Source organism: Palaemon carinicauda, unplaced genomic scaffold (assembly GCF_036898095.1).
Source record: "Palaemon carinicauda isolate YSFRI2023 unplaced genomic scaffold, ASM3689809v2 scaffold164, whole genome shotgun sequence".
Lineage (NCBI taxonomy): Eukaryota > Metazoa > Arthropoda > Malacostraca > Decapoda > Palaemonidae > Palaemon > Palaemon carinicauda.
Window position 1 is genome coordinate 27,501 of NW_027169192.1, and position 15,816 is coordinate 43,316.

Consider the following 15,816-nt stretch of genomic DNA (forward strand, 5'->3'; position numbering starts at 1 on the left):
GGTCTTTCAACTCTTCCAGTGCCTGGTAGAGCCCAGTTGAAAATTTGGTAAACTAATCCCTCCTGGGAAGTGTGAAGAGCATGCCCAAACCATCTCCATCTACCCCTCACCATGATCTCGTCCACAAATGGCACTTGAGTAATCTCTCTTATAGTTACATGAGTAATCCTGTCCTGTTGTAGCATTTGAAATTAGTCGATGGTTCCAGGCCAAATGAAACTTCATTATCTTCCAGGTAAATGTGGACGAGTTACAGAAATAAGGGGGTGGGACAACGAATCTGGAAGATCCGTTGCCAACGTCACTTGGGTTTGTGGATCCACTAACGTTTATAGAGTTGGACACAAGGGTAAAGTGGATCTGAAAGTCCTCCAGGCAGCTACCTATGGTCATGTGTACACCGAACATCTTCCTGTCCTTGGGAAAGTTGAAGGTAAATATCTAAATCTCTCTCGTGTATTTTTCGTCACTTTTTAAATTTATAATTTGATTTGTACAATTATGCTTTTCAAACTTCCTTTTATATCAATATTTTTGCAAATTTAGGGATAAATTTGCAATCCTACTAAACAAGGGGATCAAATCATTATTTTAGTATTGTATTACAGTATACTATATAGCAAACAACTTTCCTTAGAAATTATTCTGTAGTTGGTTTTGCATCTTCATACAGTAATTTTATTTCAAATTGCTTTGTTTTTATCAAGTTAATAAAAGAGCAGTACAGTTTAATATCTAATTATCAGTATTATGACAATTAAGTTTCATCATTATTTCATCTGTATTCATTTGGTTAACACGGTAATCCTCAAGGAAAGTCCATGATTACATCGAAGATATATCAGATATTCTTAAACATGTGCATAAGTTTATCATATTCGAAATTTAGTAAATCTTTATTTTTATCTCATGAATATTATTTACAGTATTAATAAGTATGTTGAATGGCATCACTGTGAACTTAATTTTTTGGTCTGGATCCTCCTGTTCTCAGTTTCATATGCAGTTCAAACAGGAGTGCTAATGGTGCAGCATAAAATTTTATGAGGATTTTTTTTATTCTAAAATCAGAAAAACAAGACTAGAACTCTTTACCAAGTCCTCAAAGCCTAGTGATTATGCAAAAAGGCTGCTTTCTCTACTAATGTCGTTTTGTGGATTTCTCGTATTCCATGGATATTGAAGCTTTCTATCCCTTTAGCTGAGTTTGTTACAATCTCAATATGACTACATGGGTTACTTAATAAGAGAGCCCATTATCACATAATTCCATCTAATTGATCAAGAAAATGTCTGAAGTGATAATGCAAACCATTTGATCAATTACATTCTTGAAATTGGATACTTTATTACAAATTTTTTAAAGAATGACAGTAGAAGGCTATATATTTTTTAGAATCCAATTAATCTTACATCTGTTGTGTACCCCATCAAACTCAACAATGGCCTGAAACTTTCTCTAGCAGCTTCTACTAATAAAAAAATATCTTTGGCCTTCTCTCTCTTCAGTGGTGACAGTAAAAGCTCTTATGCAACAGTTCTGTAACTTCATGATTGAAGATAACTAGTTAGACTATATCCCTTTTGTTAGTATAGTAGCTTCATTAACAGCTATAGACAAAGCTCTTGACTTGATTTTGATAATGGGTTGATATGTTACAATAATGTCAAACCACTTAGCTATAGTCCTGAGTATAAGTATGATTTTCTCTACCTTTTGTCTTTGTTTTAAAGCATTAACTCCAGAGCATTTCACTGGTACCTTTTCATGAGTTCTCTAAATACTGTATGGCTTTGGAAATTGTGATACTCTTGGTAAATCTCTCTTATGATAATGTCAATAACATTAGGTGTCATTGAGCAATATTTGCTGACCATGATCATTCGCATGGCGACAGAGCAATCCCAGCCTCAGACCAGGAGTGTAAGCTGTTTACTGGGGATGCATAACCACAGTGCGGGAGTTGTGCTTGCCTGGCTGACGTTGTGGTGAGCATCTCTTCAGGTGATACTGGAACCTAAACCAAGACACCTTTAACCTATAATTTCTCTTGATTTATTCCTTGATGCCACAACACTTTGAAAGTAAATAAGACAGCTTTGTTAACTCTTCCACATGAGAAAGTAGGAGTTGTCATTTGATGAAAAATTAACCTTTATCGCAGGTCATGCACTGTGTCTAGGATCCCATTGCCAGACTATACATAATAGTGGAATACAAAAGTATTTAACTATATATAATTCCCAATAACATTCCAAGAATATCAAAGCAGTACTGTCCATGTAAATCCGATAGCTTCAGTCAAGAGATAACAATAAGAAATGCATTGATTCCATTACTCTTTTAAAGCAGAGATAAGAAGCCCAAATAATGGAAAGTATGAACTGGACACTTCTGCACCCACAGTTGGTGGTGAAATTGGTTACTCATAGGTTCTTGGGATTGTCAGAGTATGTAAAGTCAACTTGTATTTCAATTCTTGAAATACGTCTGGGATTGGATAAAAATCTGTGTGATTATCATGCTGTTCAGAGGCCTATGTGGGAGGCTCATCTGAGCTGCTTGCAGCCTATTGAGCTAAGGGTGCCCATATCAGAGTGTGTGATTCAGTTCTTTATGTATACCTATTACTGTATATCCATATTGTATATTTAGAGCTCACAGAATTTTAAATTTTTACATCTACAGTTTAATATTTCCAACTTGTTTTTATTAATGTTCACATGTTAGAAAAATTGAAATCAAGATTACCATTTGATTTGTTAAATTTGGGCCATACAACCTGGGCGGCTATTCAATGCCAACCAGAAACTTATAGCAAAACCTCAAAGTTTCAGTATGAATTAAGTGTTAAACTGCGTTGGACAGCAAAGTGGAAGAGACAAAGCAGGACAGAAAATTAAGTAGAAGGCTCAAAGGTGATTACAGCTGTGGGCCAAAGGGTCCCTGCAAAGTTCCTAAGTAATGTCCACAGTGAACTGCATCTGGTGCACTGATGTTTATTACCCTCCCAGGGGATCAACATCCTGATATAGAGTGTGATTAATTGAGTTAAATAAATGGTAATGATTTACTCTTTTATAATCATTTAATCAAATACAGTTGTGAAATCAACAAAAGTACTGAAGATCTCGCCTTTATTATTTCATTGTCATTTTCCTTTCTGACAAATGGATGAAGATGGACAAGAAATGTAGACACTTATTTAAAATTTATGAATGAAAATGAAAGCCCAGTACCATGATGAAAGAAATTGTAAATTTCTCTTCATACAGTATTCTAACAAAATTTCTATTTATATCGTCTTTTTCAGTTTGTATTTGTGTCTCAAGTATTATATCTTGCCGTGATTTCTTTTACCAGAGTCTAGTAATGTTGGAGAAGCTATACCAACTTCCCCGCGTCATGTACCTTTCTCTGTTGGGGAGAGGGTTCGTGTGGTGGTGACTGTTGATGAATTACGTACAATGCAAGAAGGGCACGGAGGATGGAATCATAAAATGGCGGAGGTATGTATGGAGCACTTGCATTTTCTTTTGAGAAAAATGTAAATCTTATATTTTTATTAACCCTTTTACCCCCAGGCTCTTTGGAAATTCCCAACCGTTAACCCCCAGGGGGTTATTGTTTTCCCAGCACATTTTGCAGTATATATTTTTTTTAAATTGCTCTAACAGCCTTAATTTTTGTCATAGAGAGGTCAGGTTGGTCTCAATCTCTTGGAAAATGCCTGAATTTTCTCAAAAAATTATCAAAAATATGAAAAAAAATATTTTTATAGCATATTTTTGCAAAGACGTACCGGTATGTCCATGGGGGTAAAGGGATGGGTTTTGTGAAACGTACCAGTACGTCCTTTAGGGGTAAAAGGGTTAAGAACCTGCACTTTCCAAGTTACTATTACTGTACCGTATTTTTACTATTGATTGATTACATTTGGATTCTTCAGTTCCTAGATAAAGTGGGCATTGTTCACCGTATAACTGACAAAGGGGATGTGAGGGTTCAGTACGAGGGCTACGCAACCCGCTGGACCATTCATCCTCGTGCATTAGCGAGAGTCACCACTTACTCGCCGGGAGATGTGGTGGTTGTAATAACCGATGCTGCTAAAGTTAAGGAATACCAAAAAGGTCACGGAGAGTGGATTGATTATATGAAAGGTGTAAGTAGTGTGAGGTGTCATTTTGAAAGGTTTAATGAATTTAGAAATACTTGAGTAATTCTTGAAAAATTTTAAGCTTTGTATGATATCTTGTAAGTAAATTGACTTTGTGGTATATTGTGTACTGTATGTGGACATTTAATTATAAATTTTGTCATCTACTGAAACTGTGAAACTATAAATTAGTATTTATTTTTTGTCTTGTATCAGGCTCTTGGCAAAACGGGTGTAATAGCAAGAGTCTATCCAGATGGCGATTTGCGGGTTAATGTGGAAGGCAAGACATGGACCTTCAACCCTCTTTGTGTGTCCCTAGCCCCTCGCAATGCTGAATACAACAATACCATGAGAGCTAATGAAAGACATGAGCATGCAAGTAAGCATTTGATATTACTGTATAATTATCTTCGTAAGTTACTGTATATAGCTGATAGATCTGGTTGCTATACTTAAGTTTAATATCCTGGGATGGATTTATATATTACTGTATAGTTCTGTATGATTACATGAAATTTTTTTCAGGTCCATTAGCCTCTGTCTTACACCAGCTTCTAGACACTGAGCAGGATAGTTCCGTTGTTGACCAGTTGGTCAGAGAAGCAGCACAAGGTCATACACAAGCAGTTTCTCATCTACTCGCTAAACATCCAGATAAGGTATGTGGCTTATGAGAAATTACCAAGAGTCTTAGTCTATAAACCTGTACAGTATTTAAAAAAAAAAAAAACATAGATTTTGTTTGGAGATGCCTGTGTGTTTGTAGTATAATTCGTGTTAGTTTTGCCCTTATTGAATCTCAACACTTAGATGATGTACAGTACAGTAGGGTATTTCAGTTCTGAATGGTAGCATTTACGATGGTGGTGATCGATTGTCAAGTATCTTGGCTTAGTTGTATCTTCTTAATCTTTATTTTTATGACTCTCGTATTAACTTAATTATAAGAATTGACAATTTTCTTATCTTACCAGAAGGCTATTCCTCTTCGATTAGTATTAAACATAAAATCCTATAATTTCATTTATTGTTAGGTAAACATGACAACATTATAGAAGAAAATTTTGACAGTATTAAGGACTTCAGAAGAGATAGCCTTACAGCCTAATTTTTGTATAACTGGACTAACCTATAGAACACAGGCCCATTATATTTGTTTCCTAAAGAACATGAAGATTGTGGCATATGTTGGAAACATTCCAGTAGGATACTTTCAAAACACAGCTTTGTTATAATTAGAGTGGAGATGGTATGGAAAATTTTAATATTCTAATAAAAAGAAGTAAATGATGGTATCACAGATTAGGTCTAATATACAGTATGCTTTTTAAATCCTGTATTGTAAGTACAGTACTTAGTATTATATACATGAATATGGCTTAGCAGTGTCAGTATTATATACACGAATATGGCTTAGCAGTGTCAGTATTATATACACGAATATGGCTTAGCAGTGTCAGTATTATATACACGAATATGGCTTAGCAGTGTCAGTATTATATACACGAATATGGCTTAGCAGTGTCAGTATTATATACACGAATATGGCTTAGCAGTGTCAGTATTATATACACGAATATGGCTTAGCAGTGTCAGTATTATATACACGAATATGGCTTAGCAGTGTCAGTATTATATACACGAATATGGCTTAGCAGTGTCGTACCAAATTTCATCAGTGTCATAATTAATCACTAATGGATTTTTTAATTACTTAATTATGTGTTAGTGTTGGGCTTGAGAGGAATGGTAATAAATATGATGCTCACCGTCCAAATAATGTTCCTTGTGTGAATGTGATGTTCACCATTTTAGACAATATTCTGGTGCTAGACATCTGTAATTTTCTCTCTCGAAAGGATGAATTTTTTTTTTTTTTTTTTACCTTGGTTTAAATTCTCCATTCTCTTGATGTTAAATTTACAAGTTAGTAATTATAGAATCATTTTGAGTTCTGTACATTAATTGCCTTTTTTCAATATTAAACTTACCCGATAATCATGTAGCTGTCAACTCCGTTGCCCGACAGAATTCTATGGAGGGATACGCCAGCTATCACAATACTTGAAGGGGGTGTACTTACCAGCGCCACCTGTGGCCAGGTACTCAAGTACTTCTTGTTGACACCTCCTCAATTATTCCTCTGTCGTGCTTCCGGCAAGACGTTCTGGGATACGCTTATGTTCTTGGAGTATTTTCACGACTTTGGTGAAGTATTTCTCTTTGATTTCGGCTGTCGCTTTACTGGAAACTTCTATTTTAGCTTAGTTAGCTTTTGGAATTAATTTGATTAATTATGGTGACGAAGAGAGTATGAACTCTCTTTCACCTTTAAATGGCCGACCCTTCCCTTAGACGGAAGTGTTGGTGTCTAAGAGAGTATAGACTCTCTTTCTTAATTGCTTAACAAAAGTTATAGATTTATTTTATATCTCTCCGCCTCTTATAGGCCTCTTCGATTAACTTCCTTTTATTATAAACTTATTAAAATTAATTTTTATATTTGTTTATATTCGACCTTCCTAATAGTAGGCGGTCTTTTCTTGGTACCGAAGTTAATTAACATTGAGCCTGTCATTTTGGTTTTACCTGTTAACATATTATGCTATTTTAATGTCTTTGAAAGAATTTCTTTGATAGTCTCGTACTGTTTTCAAAGTTGAACTAACGTTTTGTTTTGTCTCTGCAGTTGTTGACGTTCAGAACGTTCAACTTGCGCTCTATCGTTACGATAGAGAAAGAATTTTCACGGTTTCACGTTGCAGTAAGAGTAACCGTGTCTAGCGTTTTGTTCATTCTTTCTTAACTTAATGGTTTTAATCCTAATAAAGGAACTTTTCATTTTGGGAAATATTTCAGTTTTTTCCTTTAACAATAATATGTTTTAACGATATATATGATTGGGCTCTTCTCTCAGGTTCTAAGTCAAGAGAGAGAGAGAGAGACAGAGATAGAGACGGAGGGAGAAAGAGGAGGATAAACGTTTCATTCAAGCGAGTAACGTTGTTATCGTTTTTTGCTCTTCTCCCTAGTCTCTTTAGGGGAAGAAGGTAAACGTTTCTAGAGTGATCTAGTGTTTAGTCTCTTTCCAGCCACTGAATTATTTATCTTTCATTAGATTTTTCTGTTACATTGTATTCTGTTTTCGCAATTACTAACTTTTGAGAAAGGATAGAATTGCGTGTTTCAGGTACAAACCACTTAAAGTTTCGAGTTCAGTGAAATAAGTGCAAACAGAAAATCAAAGTGATAAGTGATTAGCGCAAAGTGTGTCAGTGTTGTGCGTGAGGGTACTTCTGTGTGCGCCAGTCGTCCTCCCAGTCCGGGACCTCTTGCAAGCTCCCAAGCCCAGGGGAGAAGCAATGTCGAAGGGCAGAAGGGTTCAGCAGGCCTTGATCGGCGCACAGAAGTATCCTCGGTGGTTGTGGGCGTGTCTTACCGAGACCGTCACTCCCACCCGCAGACGATTGAGCCCTTATTTTGCTCGTCTGCAGAAGAAATTTAGGGGAGAAAACGCTGGTCTCAGGTCTCAAGACCTCTTAAACGTAAAGTCCAGACCTATGCCAGACGTACGAAGTTAGAGTTCAACAACCCGGATGCAGTCATTGGGTTAGCTCTGACTCTCCTCAGTCATCAGTTGAATGCACTCCGCCTAAGAGGAGTAAGGTTCTGCCACAACAGAGCTCGACTGTTAAGGCTTTACCTCAGCCTACTGTAGTTTCTGCCGACCCCTAGTGGACTCTACTACAGTCCATGCAAGCACAGCTTTCGGACTTGATGCGTGAGTGTCGGGCTGAGAGTGTTGCACCTCCGCCTCCGCCTACACTCCCTCCGCCTACGCTCGCTCCGCCTGCGCTCGCTCCGCCTGATCGCAGTACCACCTGCCAGGCGTACGATGTTGAGCCACGTTCTGAGTTTGCTGTTCCCAGTGGTGTTCAGCCTCCGCCTTCCTTAAGGCAACCTTTACAATGGGATCAGGAGGATTATACCTCTCTTCCTCCGCCTCCACTTGCTGCTCCACCAGTGGTGCAACTCTCGGTTGAGGTACAACAACCTCTCCCGTCCATGAGTCAGTCTCCTCAGCTCTCGCTGCAGCGAGCTCAACCCTCCACAAGGCAAGCACCACTACACCTTGGCCTTGCGCCTCAGGAGCCTCAGCTTGCGAGACATTTACCTTGTTCTGCGCAGCCTCAACCTCATCGCGCTCCGCTCACACCACAGGAACAGGAACTTGCTACTCCGCTTCCGCCAACCGCTCAGCAAGCGCAACCATTGGGTTCAACCACTCATGCCAGGAGTCAGCCTCCTCCACCCATGCGCCTACCTTCTGCTACTTCCTTTGATCAGCCTTTGCAGACTGAGCCTCAGGTGTTCCCTCAACAGAGTCTTGAAGAGGAAACCACAACTATTGTTGTTCCAGCTCGTTCTGACTCTGCTGTTCAGCATACCTTACCTCCATTTTCAAACCTTATGATAATGGAGGTTATTTGTATTACTTATAAAAATATATTTGTATTCCTGGCAATATATTTTTAACAATATCGCAAAATATGGCAAAAATATGAATCTTGAGTTATGAATGTAAGGTATATATTATGTTGATATTAAAACCCCATGCAAGCATGCATAAAGCACTCTAACACTGGTCATGGAATTTCTGAGAAATGTTAAACGCCATGCACACGCTCTGCTTACCTTACATGCTCTGCTTACAGCATGCTCTGCATACTACATGCTCTGCATACAGCATGCTCTGCATTCAGCATGCTCTGCATACAACATGCTCTACATACAGCATGCTCTGCATACAGCATGCTCTGCATACAGCATGCTCTGCATACAGCATGCTCTGCATTCAGCATGCTCTGCATTCAACATGCTCTGCATACAGCATGCTCTGCATTCAGCATGCTCTGCATACAACATGCTCTACATACAGCATGCTCTGCATACAGCATACTCTGCATACAACATGCTCTGCATACCTTACCGCATGCTTCTCAGTCACACATCTTTGGTTGTTGCCAACTCACTAGACTGTCAAGCAGTTTCATAACGTTGCCTTCTAGTCTGCTGCTTTTGCACCAGTGAACCCTCACTGAGAGAACTTAGCTTTTCTAGGATATGGTCCCTGTAGATGAGAAAGTTCTTTTCTCCCTCCTTCTGATATTCCCTTGAGGACTCTGTCATTTGGAGGGAGCCTTTAGCTGCATAGCCTCCTATGGACTTTTATTTAAGCATAACATGCTTCCAGGGAAGGTAATGGTTCCACTTCAGTCGCTAATCCCGTCTGTTACCACACCTGCTCCCATAGACCTTGAGCTGTGTTACAAGACATGCAGTCCAAGCTTAGTCCTTGTTAGAGGATTTTTTGTTTACGGAGTCAATGTGTCACGGGGAAGACGTTCACCAACCAACAGAAGTGACTTGTTGTGACGCAGTGCGGCAACCTCAGCAACCCGATAAGGAGTTTGTCCGTACGACCCAGACAGTCTAGACAGATTCGGGTTGTCACTGTACTTCCTCGCTTGCCCATGATTGACAGTTCACAGACTGTGCAGCAGTACCATGATCTTGTGTCCGGCTCCGTCAGACGACTGGCTTTTAAGAGCTCCCACAAGTCGTCGCTGTCTGGAGATTTTCAAATGGACTATGGATCTGACCAAGGAACTGGGCCTCCTGGTCAATTTTGAGGAGTCTCAGCTCGTCCCATCCCAAACCATTGTCTCCTTGGGTATGGATCTTCAGAGTCGAGCTTTTCGGACTTTTCCGTCGGCCCCAAGGATCTTCCAAGCCCTAGAATGCATCCAGAGCATGCTGAGAAGGAACCGATGCTCAGTCAGGTAGTGGATGAGTCTAACAGGGACACTTTCATCGCTGGCCCTGTTCATCGTGTTAGGGAGACTCCACCTCCCCCCCCTTCAGTATCATCTAGCTGCTCACTGGATAAAGGACATGACGCTAGAGACGGTCTCAGTTCCTGTTTCCGAAGAGAGGAGGTCTTCTCTCGCGTGGTGTAAGAACAGCTTTCTTCTCAAGGAAGTCTACCTTTGGCTGTTCAGAAACACGACCGCCGTCTCCTCTCGGACGCATCAGACACGGGCTGGGGTGCGACTTTGGACGGACAAGAATGCTCGGGAACATGGAATCAGGAGCAAAGGACACTTCACATCAATTGCAAGGAGTTGTTGGCGGTTATTCTGGCCTTGATAAACTTCAAGTCCCTCCAGCTTAACAAAGTGGTGGAGGTGGACTCTGACAACACCACAGCCCTGGCTTACATCTTCAAGCAGGGAGGGACTCTTTCGTGGAAGTTGTTCTAGATCGCAAGGGACCTACTCATCTGGTCTAAAGATCGAAAGCTAACTGGTAACGAGGTTCATTCAGGGCGGTATGAATGTCATGGCAGATCACCTCAGACGGAAGGGTCAGGTCATCCCCACAGAGTGGACCCTTCTCAAGAATGTTTGCAGCAGACTTTGGGCCCTGTGGGGTCAGCCAACCATAGATCTGTTCACTACCTCGATAACCTAGAGACTCCTGTTGTATTGTTCTCCGATTCCAGACCCAGCAGCAGTTCACGTGGATGCTTTTCTGCTGGATTGGTTCCATCTCGACCTGTATGCATTCCCGCCGTTCAAGATTGTCAACAGGGTACTTCAGAAGTTCTCCTCTCACAAAGGGACACGGCTGACGTTGGTTGGCTCCGCTCTGGCCCGCGAGAGAATGGTTCTTAGAGGTACTGCAATGGCTGGTCGACATTCCCAGGACTCTTCCTCTAAGAGTGAACCTTCTAAGTCTACCTCACGTAAAGAAGGTACACCCAATCCTCCACGCTCTTCGTCTGACTGCCTTCAGACTTTCGAAAGACTCTCAAGAGCTAGGGGCTTTTCGAAGGAGGCAGCCAGAGCGATTGCCAAAGCAAGGAGAACATCCACTCTCAGAATCTATCAGTCTATAGGGGAAGTCTTCCGTAGCTGGTACAAGACCAATGCAGTTTCCTCAACCAGTACCACTGTAACCCAGATTGCTGACTTCCTGTTATATCTAAGGAAAGTAAGATCCCTTTCAGCTCCTACGATCAAGGGTTACAGAAGTATGTTGGCAGCGGTTTTCCGCCACAGAGGCTTGGATCTTTCCACCAACAAAGATCTACAGGACCTCCCTAGGTCTTTTGAGACCTCAAAGGAACGTCGGTTGTCCACTCCAGGCTGGAATCTAGACGTGGTCCTAAGGTTCCTTATGTCATCAAGATTTGAACCTCTCCAATCAGCCTCTTTTTAGGACCTCACATTAAAAACTCTTTTCCTCGTGTGCTTGACAGAAACGGCTACATACAGCTAAAAGAGTAAGTGAGATCCACGCCTTCAGCAGGATCATTGTTTTCACATCTGAAACGGCTACATGTTCCTTGCAGCTCGGTTTTTGCTAAACGAGCTTCCTTCACGTCCTTGGCCTAAGTCGTTCGAGATCCCAAGCCTGTCCAACTTGGTGGGGAATGATCTGAAGAGAGTACTTTGCCCAGTTAGAGCTCTTAGGTACTATCTAAAAAGGTCTTAACCTTTACAAGGACAATCAGAAGCCTTATAGTGTGCTATCAAGAAACCTTCTTTTCCAAGTTCTAAGAACTCAGTTTCTTACTATTCAGGCTTCTGATTAGAGAAACACATTCTCATCTGAAGGAAGAAGACCTTGCTTTGCTGAAGGTAAGGACACATGAAGTGGGAGCTGTGGCTACTTCAGTGGCCTTCAAACAGAGCCATTCTCTGCAGAGTGTTATGGATGCAACCTATTGGAGAAGCAAGTCAGTGTTCGCATCATTCTATCTCAAAGATGTCCAGTCTCTTTACGAGTACTGCTACACCCTGGGACCATTCGTAGCAACGAATGCAGTAGTAGGCGAGGGCTCAGCCACTACATTCCCATAATCCCATAACCTTTTAACCTTTCTCTTGAATACTTTTTATGGGTTGTACGGTCGGCTAAGAAGCCTTCCACATCCTTGTTGATTTGGCGGGTGGTCAATTCTTTCTTGAGAAGCGCCGAGGCTAAAGGTTGTGATGAGGTCCTTTAGTATGGGTTGCAGCCCTGTATACTTTAGCACCTTTGAGTTGATTCAGCCTCCCAAGAGGAACGCTGCGCTCAGTAAGGAAGACGATCTTATTAAAGGCAGAGTAACGGTTCAAGTCGACTTCCTTACCAGGTACTTATTATTTCATTGTTATTGTGGATAACTGATTATATGAAATACGGGATACTTAGCTATCCTTTAATCTTGTACACTGGTTTTCACCCACCCCCCTGGGTGTGAATCAGCTACATGATTATCGGGTAAGTTTAATATTGAAAAATGTTATTTTTATTAGTAAAATAAATTTTTGAATATACTTACCCGATAATCATGATTTAATCGACCCTCCCTTCCTCCCCATAGAGAACCAGTGGACCGAGGAATAATTGAGGAGGTGTCAACAAGAAGTACTTGAGTACCTGGCCACAGGTGGCGCTGGTAAGTACACCCCCTTCTAGTATTGTGATAGCTGGCGTATCCCTCCATAGAATTCTGTCGGGCAACGGAGTTGACAGCTACATGATTATCGGGTAAGTATATTCAAAAATTTATTTTACTAATAAAAATAACATATTTTGAAATTTGGATGACCGGAATAATTTTTCTTTTGAGTATTATTAAATTCTATTTTTAGAATTAGCATTATATTGTAACGTAAAAACATTATTTATCAAAATATGTTATTGCAGATTTCATGCTAATCTTGTCTTCGCTTGAATAGTATCCTTTGCATTGGAAAAAGTTTACTTTATTCATATTTGCTTAACTCATCAACTGTAATTTTTACTAAAGTTTGTAATCGTGGTATTACAGGTAGATGGACGGAGCTCAGGGAAAACTTGTTTACAAGTTGCCTGTCATCAAGGTCATATGGATATTGTGAGATTGCTTTTAGAGCACAAAGCTTCCTTAGAAATTGCGGATGATGATGGAGATGTTGCATTGCATTATTCTGCATTTGGGTAAATATATAGAATCATTTATTATTCTTATTACGTGCTAAGCTACAACCCTAGTTGGAAAAGCAGGATGCCATAAGCCCAAGGGCTCCAACAGGGAAAATAGCTCAGTGAGGAAAGGAAATAATGTAATATAATACAAGAGAAAATTAAGAATCATAACATTAAAATAAATCTATTATTAATAAACTATAAAAACTTTAAAAAAAGAGGAAGAGGAATAAGATAGAATAATGTGCTCAAGTGTCCAATCCATGAAAGAACTAATTTTTTGCTCTTTTAAATGCTATTTATTTAAAAATATGATTTAGAATTAGTAGATTTATTTTGGCTATGGCATTACTATAAAAAATTAAAAATTTTTGCTATGTTGTAGTTAATAATTATTGTAGTTTTTATATATGACTGTCATATGTTAATCCTTTTACCCCCAACGCTATTTGGAACTTTCCAACCCTTAACCCCCAGGCGTTTTTTTTTTTAAGTACATTTTGCAATATATTTTTTTCAAATTGCACCAACAGCCTTAATTTTTATCATAGAGAGGTCAGGTTGGTCTCATTATTTTGGAAAATGCCTGAAGTTTCTCATAAAGTTATAAAAAATATGCAAAAAGATGTAAATAGCAGTTTTTTGCAAGGACGTACCGGTACGTCCATGGGGGTAAAGGGATGAGGTTTGTGAAACGTACCAGTACGTCCATTGGGGGTAAAAGGGTTAAAAACTAATTATATTTTTAATGGATTATCTCATTTCATATTTGCAGTAACCAACCTGAAATTATGGAGCTGCTGTTGAGAAAAGGTGCTTCAATCAATGTTATAAATAAAGGTCGTTGCTCTGCGCTACATGTTGCTGTGAACAAACAACATGCTGCGTGTGTGAAAGTGTTGCTCAAATACAACTGTGATGTCAATGTCCAGGTAAAAGGAAAAATATACTCTGTATTAAACCTCAGGCTCAATGCTTATTCTCTCTCTACTTCATTCTCTAATCACAATGTTATCCAGAGATAATCAAAGCTAGGTTACCTTGGTTGAAGTCGGCAAGCCATCTTATGGAAAATTTTTCTCAACGTTACTCATTATTAATCCTATTGAGTTTTCTTAAATCTTTCCTCTTTCAAACTTCACCATTTTACATTTTTCTCTTATCAAAGTCAAGAATTGCTTTTTCTTAAACACTAAAGTTTTAAATTTTTCTCTTGTCAAAGTTGAGCATTGCTTTCCTTAAACATATTCATGTTCTGGATAATGATAATCAAAAGTATTTTTTTTCTTTTTTGTCTTATCATTGATCTAAAATACAATATGTAAATCTTTCATTTATTGTTAGATTATAGCCAAATGTGTGTCCTTACAGGATTCATATGGTGATACAGCATTACACGATGCCATAGGAAAAGAAAGCATTGAAATTTTAGAGTTACTAGGAAACTCGCCCCACCTAGATCTGACGTTACGAAACAAGAGAGGCTTTAATGTTCTTCATCATGCGGCATTAAAAGGCAACAACTTGTGAGTCTGATTCAATTTTTTTTAGTAATGTATATTTTGTTACTTTGCTTTTTAATTTTAGAGATCCTTCCATGATCTTGCAAAAATTTATAAATAAAGATGTAATTGTAGCAGCTTAAGACCAATTGCATAAAAAATTGACACTTGAGAATTATTAAACTTAATTAAAATATTTTATCAAGAATTACAATATTTTAGAGGTAAAAATTGTTTTTTTCAGTGCTGCGGAGAAACTGGTATTGCGTTCAAAGCAATTTGTTGATGTGAGAAAGGAGGATGGCTTTGCTGCACTCCACTTGTCCTCTCTCAATGGTCATCGACAAGTAGCTGAAACTTTGATAGTCCTTGGAGAAGCTACAGTTGACATTGCAAATAACAAAAGACAAACTCCTCTTTTACTCTCTGTTTCTCAGGTAGCTATAAAAAAACTATATCTTTAAGGTGTTGTTACTGATAATGAACGTTGCCATTTTGTGGTACCTTGGCGTCAGTAAAAGCACTAATAGGTGGTCATGTCACATTGGCTTAATCACTTCTACTGTACTGTAAATAGGCATCTTTGTTTCTTAAAGGGCAACTCTTGTGTGTATTGAGGCAGTAGTCCACTTTTTTATGCATAGTCATGGCTATATTACAGCCTGAAATTAAAACCATTCACAAATGCTATTTCCTATCAAGGCTAAATTTAACATAAATTTTGACAAAGTACTAAATGAAGATTGTGTATGTGTCTTCTGTACAGTAAGACACTAAGAATAACCTTACAGTTCAAACGTTTAGTGACAATTTAAAATGTACATGGTGAGGAGGTAAAATTTACAGATGTGGTGATAGTTAAAATGGAGTTGGCATGTACAAGTAATAGAGATATGTGAAGAGCTTTGGTAAAACCTGGTAGGAGTGGAAAGTCACAAAGTAGGTAAAGGATTTGATGGCAAGATAAAGAGGAGGAAGAAACTTCTAATAATGGCTGGAGAAAGGGCATCTTGGTTTAGTGAATAGCAGTGTGGATGAACATTAATTTTGGTAGAATTCATAGGAATAATGTTGTTGTATTTTATATTACAAAACAATACACATTGTTTGATTTTTGTACAGTAAACTTC

The 15,816-nt window shown here is 39.0% G+C and overlaps 1 protein-coding gene across 1 annotated transcript in view; it reads left to right on the top strand.

The window, feature by feature from the left end:
• mib2 (mind bomb 2) overlaps positions 1-15,816 on the top strand; it is a 39,104-nt gene that overhangs the window by 8,988 nt on the left and 14,300 nt on the right. Inside the window, exons 3-11 of the mRNA XM_068368167.1 lie at positions 236-433; positions 3,365-3,510; positions 3,951-4,166; positions 4,377-4,542; positions 4,689-4,822; positions 13,048-13,196; positions 13,960-14,116; positions 14,556-14,710; positions 14,931-15,123. Of these exons, the coding sequence (XP_068224268.1) occupies positions 236-433; positions 3,365-3,510; positions 3,951-4,166; positions 4,377-4,542; positions 4,689-4,822; positions 13,048-13,196; positions 13,960-14,116; positions 14,556-14,710; positions 14,931-15,123 (1,514 nt within the window). The remainder of the gene's footprint in view (positions 1-235; positions 434-3,364; positions 3,511-3,950; positions 4,167-4,376; positions 4,543-4,688; positions 4,823-13,047; positions 13,197-13,959; positions 14,117-14,555; positions 14,711-14,930; positions 15,124-15,816) is intronic.